This window comes from Panthera pardus, unplaced genomic scaffold, assembly GCF_024362965.1.
Source record: "Panthera pardus isolate Hobbes unplaced genomic scaffold, ASM2436296v1 HiC_scaffold_17, whole genome shotgun sequence".
In the NCBI taxonomy this organism is placed as follows: domain Eukaryota; kingdom Metazoa; phylum Chordata; class Mammalia; order Carnivora; family Felidae; genus Panthera; species Panthera pardus.
This window is the reverse complement of record NW_026526732.1, coordinates 13,320,903-13,336,196: the sequence shown is the minus strand read 5'-3', so window position 1 is coordinate 13,336,196 and position 15,294 is coordinate 13,320,903. Positions and strand designations below refer to the sequence as shown.

At 39.4% G+C, this 15,294-nt stretch overlaps 1 protein-coding gene and 1 pseudogene across 7 annotated transcripts in view; both read right to left on the bottom strand.

Annotated features, from left to right (window-relative positions):
- Positions 1-15,294, bottom strand: part of IPCEF1 (interaction protein for cytohesin exchange factors 1) — a 181,759-nt gene that overhangs the window by 34,483 nt on the left and 131,982 nt on the right. For all 7 annotated transcript variants that reach the window (XM_019412629.2, XM_019412631.2, XM_019412633.2 and 4 more), the window contains 3 exons: positions 15,009-15,080; positions 9,705-9,763; positions 8,273-8,361 (listed from right to left, as the gene is read on the bottom strand). In XM_019412629.2, coding sequence (XP_019268174.1) covers positions 8,273-8,361; positions 9,705-9,763; positions 15,009-15,080 — 220 coding nt within the window. The remainder of the gene's footprint in view (positions 1-8,272; positions 8,362-9,704; positions 9,764-15,008; positions 15,081-15,294) is intronic.
- On the bottom strand, positions 1,395-1,516 carry LOC128777855 (U6 spliceosomal RNA; annotated as a pseudogene).

Sequence of the window (15,294 nt, the reverse complement as noted above, 5' to 3'; positions counted from 1 at the left end):
ACGTATTAACAAAAATACCATTCAGGCCTAGTCCTGACACGTTCCCCTATTGTGAGCTATTTTAGTAAAACTTGGCTTTGGTGGAGTCAGCCTCCTTTTCTGAAAAGAGAGCATGTGCAAGCTTTTCCTGTTGCCCTTGCTGATACTACTGTAATTTGATTATAGCAAATGGGCTGTTTAAGCAAAAGCCTGCACACATCACTGCTGTGGCACTTTCCACAAACTTTTTTGGACCTCAAGGAAAGGTCCTTGAGGACCAAGGAAAGACATGTTCATCGAGCATCAGAAACTTTGGGGAAGTATATGCCTTTTTGAGGTACGACTCCCAACACACACAACTCAAACCCTTTCAATCCACTGTCTTTGCTCTTGCTCCGCGTAACAACTACAAAATTGATTTTTAAAGGGAGGAAAGAGTGAGCAAGGGGAAAAAAGGAAGAACAAGAGAGAAGGGAAAAGAAAACGAGAAAAAAAAACGATGTGTATCAGGTCAGAACGAGTTTTTATCAGAAGAGCGATGAACAAAATATGAATCAACGTGAACCTGGAATGCTGTGACAGAGGAAGGAACATGAAAATGTACTTTGTAAGTAGATACTGTGGTGCTACATCACGCTTCAGTATTTCTACCATTCTGTAGGAACCAAAAGCCACAAGTCAAACAGAGAACATTTAGCTCAGTGCCTTCTATGAACCATCCATGTACTATACTCCTAAAACTTCTCACAGCAAGTCAGATGAAGGTAGAAAGAAACGACAGTCCCTCCTCTTCACCCCACCCCTGTGTGATGAACACGAGCCCATCCTTCAGTATCAGTTCAAGGACTGGTTCCACATCCTTCGGTGGCCTCAGGGCAAGATGGCTACCTCTGCCTGGTGCTCCCGGGCTTACTTCTGTCACACCAGGCAGAACGTCAGTTTATTTGTCAGCTCATACCGTAATCGCCGATTGACTCGTTCATCTCTTTTTTGGTGAGCTACTTGAGAATAGGCTGTTTTGTAGTTATTTTTGCATCTCTGTGTTTTACATCTATACCCGACCTACAGTTGCTAACGAATTAATACCATTACAAAGTGGTCTAGAAGAAAAACAGCCCAGAACAGTTCAGTCTCTTTCTGAGGAGCACCCTGACATTCTCTGCAGAATTGCTACAAAGCATTTACCTTAATCCCAGGATCTATGGTGACTGTTACTGACTGCACTGCAAACACCCCCACAAGATGTTCTCATAATCTTAATCAAAATTATTGTGTTATCTATTAGAAGTTAATAATTGCATGGTGGTTCACCCATTTCAGAACATTTGGGTTTTAAATATTTTACTTTTTAATGAGAAAATTAAAGACATTTTAAAAATCTAAGTTTTAATGAAGAGACTATATATAACTAAATTAAAAAGTCAATACTGCTTTTCCTCATATTCTTCACAAATTCGCGCATCATCCTTGCACAGGGGCCATGCTAATCTTCTCTGTACCATTCCTATTTTATGATATGTGCTGCCGAAGCCAGCACACTTTTTCCCATTTTCTGTAGATTATTTTTATTTAAATTCCAGTTAGTTAACATACATTGTAATATCAGCTTCAGGTGTAGAATTCAGTGATTCAATACTTACATAGTTTTATTTATCAAAGAAGCTTAGTTCAAACGCTCATCAGCTCTACAATATTTTTCTTTGAATTGTTTAAAAACACAAATTTGACATAGGGAAAAATAGCCTGAGACAGCCACCAAAAGCCTGTAATTAGGAAGACGTGAGTCAGCCTATAAATTTTAAGCAACATTAGTCAAAGTAGATTTTAAAAAAAAAAAGAAAGAAAATACAGGAATTACTTAGGACTAAACATAATAAAATCAAGTGAGAAAAAAAAAAGAATGTATACAGGGTTTCTTTTCTTTTATTGGCCACATGAATAAAAACAGATCAGTCAATTGCTGCTAAACCCTAGGAAGTATTGTTTGTATTTCTACCGTATCCTAGCAGGAAGCATTTCTCTGAAAGCTCAAAGACTTTGCAGAGCACACCCCCCTCCATCCTCCGGCCTCCTGCATGACCTTGGGCCATGAGGTGACAGAGGACCTGTTCCTCACTCCAATCCCTGCCATCCAAGTGACCTTGCAGAGGACACTTTATCTCGACGTCCTATTCCTTTGACTTCCTCCTCCCACCATTACCCACCCCCCTCTCTATCCCAGGCCATCTTCCAAACAATTAGAGTGTTTCTCAAACATAAAACAGATCACAATATTCCCCTGCTGAGAATCCTCTAAGAACTTCCCATCACAAGTAGAAAAATAGCCACAGTCTTCATCATGGCTGAGAAGATCTATGTGGACTCCCTATCTACCCCCCACCCAGCTACATCTCTTTCCACCTCCCCGTCCAGTCCCATCAACTTTCTTTCTATCCCTTGAGAACAGGTGCCTTCTGCCTGAGAGGCCCTCTCTGTGGACTTCTGGTTGGCTGCTTCCTTCTCACCATTTTGGTGTCAGTTCAAACATCAGCAGGCTCTTCCCTGATTGTCACAGGCAGAGCAATGCCCTCCCAACTTGACTCCAGTCACTGCCTAACACATCACCCCATTTTAGCTTCTTCACAGTATTTATCGTTACTCAAGACCATTTGTCTGAATCACAAGTTTATTGTGCCTCTTCCTCAACTTAGAACTTAAGATGCTCTGGGGAAAAGATACAGTCTAGTTCAATCCAGCATTCCCTTATCTGCAACAGTACCTCGTACATGGTCGACACACACACAAAAATGCATTAGCTGCCTGCCTGCCTGACTCAGATTCATCACAAGGAGCACATGGGATAACAGGAAAGGATATTCTTAATAAAAGGTGAACTTCAGCTTGCAAAGGCTACCTGTGACAGTTCTATTTATTTCTCTTCGGCTTCCTCATTTGTTAAATGCAGAATGTGAAAGTCTAATGAAACCATCCTCCTCAAAGCCACGTGAAAGTGCTAGAGACGTGTAAAGTAGGGACGTTCTAATTCACATGGGGAAATACCTGCAGAGTAACAAATCTGCACAGAACGTGGATGAAGTTACAATCACCCACTTGCCCAATAAAAAAATATTGGTCCAACAAAAAAATATTTCATTTCAAGTATGTGTTATGAAAAAAGGTGCCTCTTCCCTCCAAAAAAAAAAAAAATGCACTAGGAACATAAAGAGTTCAGAAGAGGGCAAGATTAACCTGATTTAGAGGACCAGGGAAGCTTTACTGAGGGAAGTCATATTTGAATGGGAGAAAGTGGAATGGGGTGGAAGAAACAGTTCCCACAAGCAGAGAAAGTTTATCAATACGGCGCAAGAGCAGGAAAGTCTGGAAAGTTCTGGGGAGACAGCGGGCAGTTTACTGGGTTGCTGACACAGGAGGAATCAGCAACAAGACTGGAATGGCAGCCTGAGGTAAACCCAAGGGCTTTAAATGCCATGCCAACAAGTGGAGAATTAATTTGATAAGCCATGAAGAGCCACTGGAAGGTCCTGTGCAGGTGAATCAAGACCATCAGAACCGCGCTTTGGGAAGACTAATTTGGAAGTGGTTTTTAAGAGGAGGGGGACATTAGAGACAAGGAAGAAAAATAGCCCGCTATCTCTATGACTCGGGCAGGAGCTACTCCAGGCCCCAACGAGGGCAGCAGCCTTGGGAATGTAAGGCGTCAGGGGCAGCCCCATGCCTTGTGAGGGACTGCCAGAGGAGGCGCCTGAATTAGACTGCTGAAGCAGAGATGCAAACGCTAACTTCAGAAGTCTTGAAGTCAGTTAAACGGTCAACCAGAGAGCTTGCGGTAACTGTATCTTCAGGAGAGAGGACGACTTTTCTTTCTACCTTTACCTGGCTTGTTTTTGAAGTCACTGATAACTTTTCATACAACGATCTCACTTGCAAGCATTTCTATTATTTTATAGAGTACATGCAGCGAAAGATCAAGTGACGTTTTGTAAACAACTGTGCGAGATTCATCCTACCAAGATTAAGTGTGAGTTTCTAAAACTGACTTAACCCCTCTCAGTGTCTAATCTTTGACTTCTTCCTCTGCCACTGACCAAGAAGCCGCAGTTTACAGGGTTTGTTTTTACTCACTGCTTCTTTGGTTTGCTTTAGATTTTTTTTCTCATCATTTGGAGCCAAAGGAAGCGTACTTCGAAAAAGCATCAAATGTGAGGACCCTCATGTTAAAATAATCTGCAGGAGCCGTTTGAAGCTGTTTGAAGTTGAAGATAAACATTTATCCTCTCCGTTTTTCCGCCTATCTGATCCACCCATTGGGTGGTCTGCCAAGTTCAAAACCCACCCGTTCCATTTTTCAATTATGCCATGACCTGCATCCCCACCGTCTCTCACACTAGACCACTGCCACCCTCCCTTTTCTTTGCTTCTATCCTACTCCCTGCCTCCCTGAGTCTCCCCCCACACAGTAGCCCAAGTGGTCCTTTTAAGATGGAAACTGATCACGTCACTCCTCTGCTCAAAACTCCCAAAGGCTCCCTAAGTAACCCAAAGCATCAAAGTCCTTAACTGGCCCTCGGGCCCTGCATGGTACGGCCACCACTACCCTCCAACCTTACTTCCTGCTATTCTTACCTTGGCTCGCCCTGCTCCAGGGACACTGACTTCCATGCGCTGCCACCTATGCACCAAGGAGATCTTTGCTTGGAAGACCCCTTCCCCGGACACCTGGCTGCCTCTCACACCACGTTTCTGTGGTTTTGCTCAAACCTCAGCTCTCACTCAGGCCTATCCTGGCTGTTCTATTCACAACACAGCCCAACTCCCAGCAAGCACTCTTACCTCCCCTCATCCACCATGCTCCACTTCTACTGACACAGCAGATAATTTACTTATTACGTTCACTATTTAGTAGCAGTTTCTCTCAACTAGAAGTTTGACTCCACGAAGAAATAAATCATTGTCTTTTTTATTCACTCATGTCCCAAGTATTTAGAACAGTGACTCTCAACAAAATTTGTTAAATGAACGAATAAGCGTATGAGCATAGGTTAGGTTACCAATGCTTTTAATAATTAAACTTAGAGGAAAAATATGTATAACAAAGTTTTAATGATGGTTAAGCTCTTAAGTCACTTTGTAACTTACAACCTTATTGAGTTTAAAAAGCGAATGAAGTCAATTCCTTTTCTGCCCTTTTGTGGGTTTCAAGGAATCATAAATCTCAAGGAATCGTGGGGACTGATTTCTACAAAGCATCTTCCTAAATGAAATCTACAGAGTCCCATCTATTTTCAGTTTTTTTAGTAAGCCTACCAAAAGGTCCCCATTTCTCATTTCTCTGGATGGATGCCTATCCATCCTGTGAAGTCTTCTCAAGGAGAAGCAACAGAAACAGAAACCTCTTGTTCACTCAGGGACAATCCCGAAGTGTTCTTTACTGTCTTGTGGAATGTGGTCCCGCCCATTAGAAGCACAGGTGCAAATTGGTCTGGTGCTGAAATCTTACTGTTTGCAGCAAGCAATTAGAATTATTGGACACTGAATTAAATTTTTAATTCAAGAGTCTAATTTTGGGAGATAATTTTTCAGGAAAGTATTATTTTACACTTTTGAGTCATCATTCCAAAATGAAAGTTCATTACCCAAAATATTTTTTTTAAAGCAAGAACTTAGAGAAAAAAAGTTTTTCCACCGTGGCTTATATAACTCAGTCATGGCTAGCCTATGCCAGACTGAGCCAAAACAAAATGAGTTGATTTATGCTCTGGATCAAAGTTACCATGAAATTTTTGAATTTTCATCTGTTTAAATAAAAAGCTTAAATGGTATTTTAACCAAGTGTCTTGCATGTCTGTTTTTCAGAAACAAGAGGAAACAAAAACAAAATCTGCCTGGAAAATATGTGAACAGGAGGAACATATTCTGTTTCTAAGGAAAATAAAATCTAACTGTTCAACATTTATCTATTTCCAATATATTTCTTCATAAAAAAAAAAATGTTAGCCTTAGTGGCCTTCCAGAAAATGCTCAACTTAAAACTGTAAGAAATACTATTTGATCGAGGACTCAGAAAATTCTAAAGACTTCCCACTTCAACGACCTCGCTTTCTGGCAGCCCCCTCTGCACCCCTTCATTTCTTTGTTTTGAAACAAGCATCCTCTGAGCTTCTACTATAACATCAAGACCATCATTGTGTAATGCAATGGAGTCCTGATCCCTCATCTACGAAGACAATCTGGTTGTTTTTACTTTCATCAAGGCGAGTTCTAGATGGTTGACAATGCTCTTAGTAATCTGTGATGCTAGTGTGCCACTATAAAAATGAAAATCACAGTATTTTAGAACTGAAATAAATCATGTCAGAGTCATATGTGGGGGGGACAGTAGGAGGCAGAGAGAATTTCAGGAAGAGAAGGTTGGAGGACCAACCAAATTACTGTGTGTTACAGGTTAAAATAGGAAAGAGAGAGAAGGCTGAATAGGCAGAGGTAGACAGACAGAGACAGAAAGAAGAGAGACTGAAGCAGAGAGAAACTAAACAAATATACATGCTACTCTGTTAAACCAGAAAGCCACATCTATTTAGTCTCTTCCAAATTTAGAAAGTGATTTTAAAAGAAGAGAAAGACGACACTAAGGAAAAGTGATGAATACGTTAACATAGGATATATTGTAAGTCTAGTTCAGAAATCAGTCTAAATTTTACCAAAGTGTAAATTTATTTATATCTTGCTTAATTTTAGCTAGCCCTATTTCATAGAAATTTTAATAAACATACTCATTCAACAAATACTTCTTTCTGGACTTGGTTGTTAGCCAAATAAACTAGAAAAGGGACCACAATTCTCCACTGACAGTAGGTGAAAACCATAGAAGTCATTATTTAAAAGCTATTTAATAGCCTACATCCAGAAACTGGCAAGATACAAATAAAGATGAAAACTTCATCACACAACATAGAAAATTCTGGCAAAAGAGGTCTGGCAAGTGAAGGAGAGGCTGTAATCTATCAGCACCTATAATTACTTGGGTGCATGGATGGACAAGTGCAGTAGTAAGGTGGAAAGAGCAGATGCTATAAAGCTAGACAGACCAGGGCTCCCATCTCAGGTGCTCCGTATACTGCAAATGTAACCAGGTCATTCTACTTCTCTGAACCTCGGTTTCCTCATCCATGAAATGAAGATAACAATATCTACTTCCTCATGACCTAGCAATAGGAAGCAATTTTTAAAATCGGAAACAAAAGCACAAACCACACCAGAAATAATGGATAAACCTGACACACTGAAATCAAGACTATCTGTCTATGAAAAGAAACCATGAAACAGAGTCAAAAAGAAAAAAAAGCCATGTAGCAGAAAAGGAGATGTGCCTTACTTCTAACTAAGGACCAATATATAGAATAATAAAGAAACTTTATAAATACAAAATAGTAAGACAGCTAAAACTGTACTGAAGATTTTAACAGACTAAACAGAAAATCCAAAAGGCCAACAGATATGAAGAGATGCTTGGCCTCATTAGTAATGAGTGAAATGCTGATTAAATAATACTACTTTTCAGGATTATTTGAAGGGTAAATATATTTAACGCATCTACTTCAGTCCTGCCACATGATAGTTAGAAGAACCATAAATAAACCTCCTCAAAGATCCCTGCTTGAATCCTTATAGGGGCCATCAATACAATGCCAATGAGCATCCAAATACAAAGCAGCATGACATAGTTTTAACATCCATTAATAACCTGAACTTATGTTGGATGCTTCCAAAGATAAGAATCAAACTTGAACTTCTCTCTAGTGAATACACAGAATCATTCCACGTGCAGATTGAATGCACTGACCCCACTCCTGGCCTCCTGAGACCTTTCTGAATCCAGCTTTCTCTTCATCTAGTCTTCATCCTTTTTATGTTCATTTCACATGGATATAGTGCATGCACCCAGGACAGGTACTTTTCTTCTTTCCGAAGACCAGAAGGGTATAAATAAACATTACAGAACAAATAAATCTTTGCAAGCTTTGGCCCATCACCTAGAAGCCCTTTGCATTACCATGAGTCCTGTCAGCATGACACATCTGTGGGTCACACAAAAATCCACTGAGTTTGTCATACCTGGGGGGTGCTATGGAGAAGGCTCCAGATCAGCACCCCGAGAACAGTACTTGCTCTTTGGCAGGCACTTTAATTTAGCCCATTCTTCAAATTTACCGGTCAAAGTACATTCTACGCAACTGGAAGGAACGACATCCACACATTTCATCATGACCAACAGACTAATCACACTGGTACGTACCAAAGGAGAGAAAGTCTCCGCAGAGTAAGGAGGGGGTGGTGTCTCCACAGCTATTTCAGGGTCTTCCTGTTCACTCTCACTGTAGCATTCTATACAAAAATGAAAATGCTTAATGTTTCAACACTGTTGTCACCGATTCCAAAATGCATGAGCTGAGGTTTTTTTCCATCTGGCTATTGCAATTCCAATCGATTCAGAAAGGACTCATCTACTGAGCTACCTGGTGCCAGGGGATTACATAAGAGGGGAAAACACGAATAGCCATGTTAGGGTTTCTGCCCTTAAGAGGGTCCAATACATAGGAAGAGGACTGGCCATAGCTGTCCTCAATAATTCCTCAAAAGACGCGTTGAGTCATATACTAAGCGTAAAATCAGTAGTGAGTAATTTTGATCATGGGAGCCATAATGAGCTAGAAAGGGCTGGATAAGTAAACCATCAATGGTGCACACAGAGTAATGGGAATACCACGTGGAGGGTGCAGGCTAAACCAAGTATATGGAGTTCTCAGGGATGTGGTGAAAATCGAAGCTGAAAGTTTGCATGAGGCCGTATCACAGAAGGCCTTACATACCAGGATTAAGGAGAAGGTTTTCATGTAGTGATTTTTCTCCTCACAATTTATAAACGCACTTCAAATATACAATGGGTATTTATGTCATGGAAAAGAGGACCAAGGAGATGGTTAGGATACTGATTTCACACTCTTATGTTGTAGTTCTTTATTGTTTTAAATCAAGTTGCCGCTTTCCCATTTCTGAATTTAAGCTTTTGTAATTTTTGTTATCCAAGGATACAACTCCCTACGTTTCAACTGCCAAGTTTTATATGGTCTAAGCGTTTCAGAAATAGTATCAACTCTGTGACCCTGACACCTACAGCTTCCCTCTTCTCAATACTCAGGAGTAATTTCATCATTAGGAAGATTTCAACTCCTGTAGCTTTTGAACCCAGAGAGCTACAGACGGAGCTAAAAATATGGCCTGTGTCCCCATCTGACATTCAGGTTCCTAGCACAAACTTAGAGTAATTAGCTTCAGCACACACCTGGTGGAAATATTAAAACATCTGAGAGGAAATGGTGGGATGAAAGTTATCTGTCTAGATCATGACAAGATCATGTCTCTGAGTAAGAATTCAGTGAGTGGGGCAATAAAACATTTGCATTGGCAGCTGTTGGAGATGTCAGCGAAGCCTACAGCTGCTAACGTGTGGGTGAAGTGTAAAAAGCATTCTTAGCCAGCATGGGAAGCTCTATTCCATGTTGGTGAGTCCGTGTGAAGACGTCTGCCTCGACAAATTTTCAGATGATTTTAAATGCCAAAGTAGGTTTCATTAGGACAAGACTATGCATAGAACTTGACATTGTATTTCCATTCTATCTCATCCAAATATTCTTGCTAAATTTTCAGAAATTTAAAATAGAACATACCTTCATCCTTTGTAACAGTTTCATGATGGATTACAGCTAATCCAAGCTTGTTTAACCACCTAAAATTCAAATAGCAAATAAATGCTTGACCAAAGACACTGGTCCCCTACCTATCTACCTTCCTCCCAGACCCTGAAGGAACATCTTGTGCCAAACATTATAATGCAACTGTCATAATTTACAGTCAGTCTAAACATTTGCAGAAACAGTTTAAGTCTTTAGCACTGAAACCTATAACCTCAATATTTTCCTTACACAGGGCATTCTTTGTAAGGCAAGAAACAAGATGGCCCATTATCCAGCTGGCCAATGTGGGCAACTACATTAAATATTCTAAATATATAAACAAATATAACTTTTGCCATTGTGCATTTGAAATTTTTAGCAACCATCAAAACCCGTATCAAGCGCCTGGGTGGCTCAGTGGGTTAATCTTCCATCTTTGGCTCAGGTCATGATCTCATAGTTGGTGAGTTCAAGCCCCATGTAGGGCTCCGTGCTGACAGCTCAGAGCCTGGAGCCTGCTTCAGATTCTGTGTCTCCCTCGCTCTCTCTGCCCCTCCCCCACTCACACTCTGTCTCTCTCTCTCTCCTTCAAAAACAAATAAACATTAAAAAATGTAAAAACAAAACCTGTAGCATTGAATTTAGTTAACTTGACCATTAAAGTTCCATCTCTATAATTCTTAAAGAGTAATTTTATTCCACACAAAAATAAAGGAAGAAACAAAAGATGATCCATTTTCAAGCCAGGATTTTTATATTACTCAATAAAAGATCTGGCCAGAGTTTGACAGGCATTCCTAAACTGGGGAAATTTCTAATTCCTTGAAAAATTTTATATTAGGCAAAAATTGACCATGTCCTATCTTCTTATCGACTTATCATTTTACTGGCAATAAATTTCAACAAAACGTCAATAATAAAAATAGAACTAGATAAACCTTCAGGAACTCAAACTTGGCTCATGATTTCAGGCCACTGGAGGTCCATCTCAAGGGGTTAGCCAGGAACATACTATATGACACAAATTCTTAAAAGTCACAAAATGGGTCAACTTCGTATGTTCCTAGCTATCTAACCTTCTATTTAAAGGGAAAATATTACTTTAGGGTAGTGATAATATGATTGATTTCCCAGTTGTTTCCAGTCTCCTAGATTTTTAGAAAGTATTCCATATTTTACATTCACATCTTTTTTGGAGAAACCAGTGCACTCGATAGAGGCCTAAGTCAACCAACATCAACGAAATAACAGCAAGAATGTGGTGCACTTACTGACTCACTCTTGCTTTCCTTTCTTCTAGTCCTGTACTGCCTCGTGACTATTCAGCATGCTACACCCCCACCATTGCTTCAACACCACACACTCCCAAGTCTGCAAATTTCAACAAATTAGGAATCCTTACCCAACCCTCCATCTGCCATAGTCTTGCCATATTTATTTTCTATTGACAGGAAATATATAAATTTGATTTTTAGAAACAAATAAAATAGGCCTTTCTATAAGAAGGAAGCTGAACTTTCCCCTCATTTAAGAGCCCCTTGGACACCATGAAAGACATGAGTTCTTCAATGGCCACTTAAAACCAGACTGATACACAGGCCCAGATCAGGCCACGGGAACCACAAAGTGTTCATCAAGACCTGATAGAATAATAAACAACCAAAAAAAAAACCAAAAAACAAAAAACAAAAAAAACAGTAAATCACAGAAAAAAACACAAATGGCTAATAAAGAAATAGAAAAAACTTATCAGCCTCAATAGTATTTTGGGAAATGCACATTCAAACACGGGAAAATATTCACCACCAGACTGGCAAAACTTTAAAATGCCATCGATTTCCAGAATTTAGGAGGAAACATTCTGATCCTTTGTTGAGTTGAACATCAAAATTGAGACAGCCGATTTTAAGCAGGCAATTTGATGATACTAATCAAAATGTAAATATCCACACCCTGAACCCAACAATTTTAATTATAAATGTCTATCCTGAAGACTACAAATAGATGTTGAAGAATGTTAACTCAGTAAGATTTGCAATGGCAAAAAAAAAAAAACACTGATACAATATAATCATCTATTAATAGGAAAATGGATAAAGTATGGCACTAATTTCATCATTAAAATCAATGTTATAAATGAAGGTAATAAAGGCTTTGTGATGACCTGGAAAAATCCTAACATTGTTAATTAAAAAAAAACAAGTACAAAACAATATGATCAGCCAGATTCAATGTACTTTTAAAACTATATATTTGTACATGTACACAAATTGGTATGCAAAGAAAAGCATCAGGAAAGATATAGGTCAGTTATACTGTTTAAAGTGGTTAATCCTGGGGACAGAAATTGAATTGGAGGGTGAAGGTGGGGGTATGGGAAGGATTTCACTTTACATCCTTCTGTATTATAGAATTTTTTACAAGAATATATCTTAGGTGTCATCTAACTAAAGAAACATTTTAAAGTACACTTTTAAAAACTGGTCAGGCAAACCACAATGAATGTAATGGCTCACTTTTAAAATACCAACATAAACTATTCTTAGTTTATACCAGATTTCATAATTGTATACTGATCCTCTCCCCCCCCCTCCAAAAAAAAGCATCTAAAAGTGAAAAAGATAAATTTTTTTAACATATCAAGACAAAAATAGTTTTGAGCTCAGAATGCCTGAAAAGGCATTTCTAAGTTCCTTTCCAGAACACAGAAACACAGAAATATGGCAAAACACACAAATATTGACAATAAAGATTCCTCTCAGCACTTACCCAAAACTCATGTCCTTTTAATTGCCGCCATTAGCTACTTGCTATGGAAAACGTGATTGTTTAGAATCTTATTTGACTGTTTTCCTTCTAGAACCCACTGGCTTCCCGTATCTCCTTTGCTAAGAACGTTTTTTAAAAACATCCAGGCAGTAAGAAAATTTCTATTTGTGGCTAAATAGATGGGTGCACAAAAAGACTTATATTTACATAAATGAAGATGACAGATGTTTCCTGGGAGTTTGTTGTATATTAACTTGATGTGTTGGAGGAGCACAAGTGTTAAGAAATTGATATACAAAACAAGAAGGTTCTTCCCACAAACACTGTCTGAGAAAGGCAGCTACCAACCAGTCTTGGCTTAGAAACCAACTCGTCCATGACCCTAATTACTTACCCCTGTGCTTGTAAATTGAGGGTCCCTGCAGAACACAGCGTTTCTATTAAACATAATTACCTTTGCCTTCATCGTCCCTGAGCGAAATGTCACCACCCAAAAATGCAGTTTCCCAAGGAAGCAAACTTCTAAAACAGGACGCTGGTCTCCGCACGCGTCCAGATTCTCCACTCCCTCCCCCAGATTCTCTGCATCTCACAAAGAAATACCCAGCTACAGTATTTACTGGCTTAAACTGGCCATATCAGTAAGAAAGGGTGCTCTTCAGGTGCCGCTGCGGAAAAAAAATCTTTAAATGCCATGTGCATAATCTTGTGGGAGAAGAGGGTTAACGTGGAGGCCCAAAGAGATTCCACACTGATGGCTATTAATGCCACCAGAGGCCAGAAAGGACCACTGGGGATTAATCAATGGCTCAGCTCCAGACTGACCCTCAGTATCATGGGGCTCCAAGTACTGCTCGGTAAGACGTTAAGCCTTTCACACACCACTGACACACCTAAGGCTTGCTAATCAGTAGGATTTAGTTACCAATACAAATAAAAAGAGAAATAAAGAGCTTTGTGAGGTTTTTTTATCTTCTTGTGGGCATCTGCTTTTCTCCTTCTCAGGCGCTTGGGAAAGCTAGGCGGAGAAAGCTAAAATCAGAGGGTAGAAACAAACGTCTCTCTTCATTTAAGTAAATACAAGTCTTCTCTGAAAGAATTAATTTGTCAATTCCTTGCCTTGCTATTTAACATGGGCTTTCCCAAAGGTCTATAAAGAGCCATTCTGCCTTCATCTGAAGGTTGTGGCAGCAGCTTAGGGAACAGGTGAGAATGTTTCTAGCTAGATGAGCCTGCCAGGGATATCCCGCAAGAAGGGCGTGTGTGTGTGTGTGTGTGTGTGTGTGTGTGTGTGTGTGTGTGTGTGTTTGTGTGTGTGCGCGTGCGCATGTATGCTTAACATTTGGTGAAAAGCAGCCTTTTTTCTTTAGGTTTCTAGAGCAAGAGGGTGAAGAGAAATTCTATAGAGCAGATTGCTCAAAAAATCATTATGTATAACTAAACAAAACAGATTAAACCATAAGCTCTTTGAATGAATTATGTATGTATTCTTTTAATTCTCTTGCTCAGGATCTGATGCAATGGGACATATAGCAGGTATTCCATTGACACATTTTATTAGTTATGTAAAGGTAATAAGGAACACAGAATTCTGAGAATAGGGCTTAAGTTAAATAGAGGGCCCACTGATGCCTCAAGCACCTCAAGTATATATAGCCTCATTCAATTAGCAGCCATTGTGATCACAGCATAATCTAAACCAGTAGGGGATGGAGTGAGGCTGGTAGTCCTCAATGCATATATTCCACTTATTTAAACAGAAAAAAAAAACAGGAAATGGTGTCAGAGATATAAAATGTTATGTTAGATGTACTCCGAGCAAGGACACTTTGCAAAATTTTCAGGCTAGAACATGCTTAGTGATAAGCACGGGATCATGATAATCACACAGCTCATAAGAAATGTTATAGATATTTTTCACATAGAATTCTAAAAGCTGTGAGATCGGTCACAGTACTTTTAAGACTTTATCGCCGTGATGCTGATTCTCACTGTAACATTTTCTTATAATGACTTCTGTCTTTTCCTTTCTCAACTTAGTGGTTCCCTCTGAAGAATCTTATTACTTCTTCCTAAAATAGCCATTTTGATATATGTGGTTCTCCGAAACGCTTCCAAGTCAGGGAAGAAAGCAAGAACACTTTAAGTGCCAAGGAAATTAATTTTTAAAGCAGCAGAAATAAATAAAACAAGAATTAATATGAACATAGGCTTAAAATTCGAACACCTGGGGCGCCTGGGTGGCTCAGTCGGTTGAGCGTCCGACTTCAGCTCAGGTCACGATCTCGCGGTCCGTGGGTTTGAGCCCCGCATCAGGCTCTGGGCTGATGGCTCAGAGCCTGGAGCCTGCTTCCCATTCTGTGTCTCCCTCTCTCTCTGCCCCTCCCCCGTTCATGCTCTGTCTCTCTCTGTCTCAAAAATAAATAAATGTTAAAAAAAAATTTTTTTTTAAATAAAAAAAAAATTCGAACACCTGACCAAAGAAATCTATTCCCATAAAGATTGGATTTAGCAATTTTCTCTACTTACACACTCATTTCCTGTGTATTTTCAGCTGCAAAATAAAAGGTCTTGATTTGTGGATGGCTGATCTTAAAAGCACTTGAAGGGGGGAAAGCACAGAAACATTAAGAAAAAATTAGTGTAGTTGTCAATGGGTTTGAAATGAAATTAAATATAAATATGGTCAATTCATCTGCTTTCTTTGTAAATTCGCAAAAAATAATTTAATTACATTAAGTGCCCACTGTCTAACCTCTTTCATGTAGAGAGCAGAGAATTAATTTATCATGTTGAAATATCCAGAATAGGACTG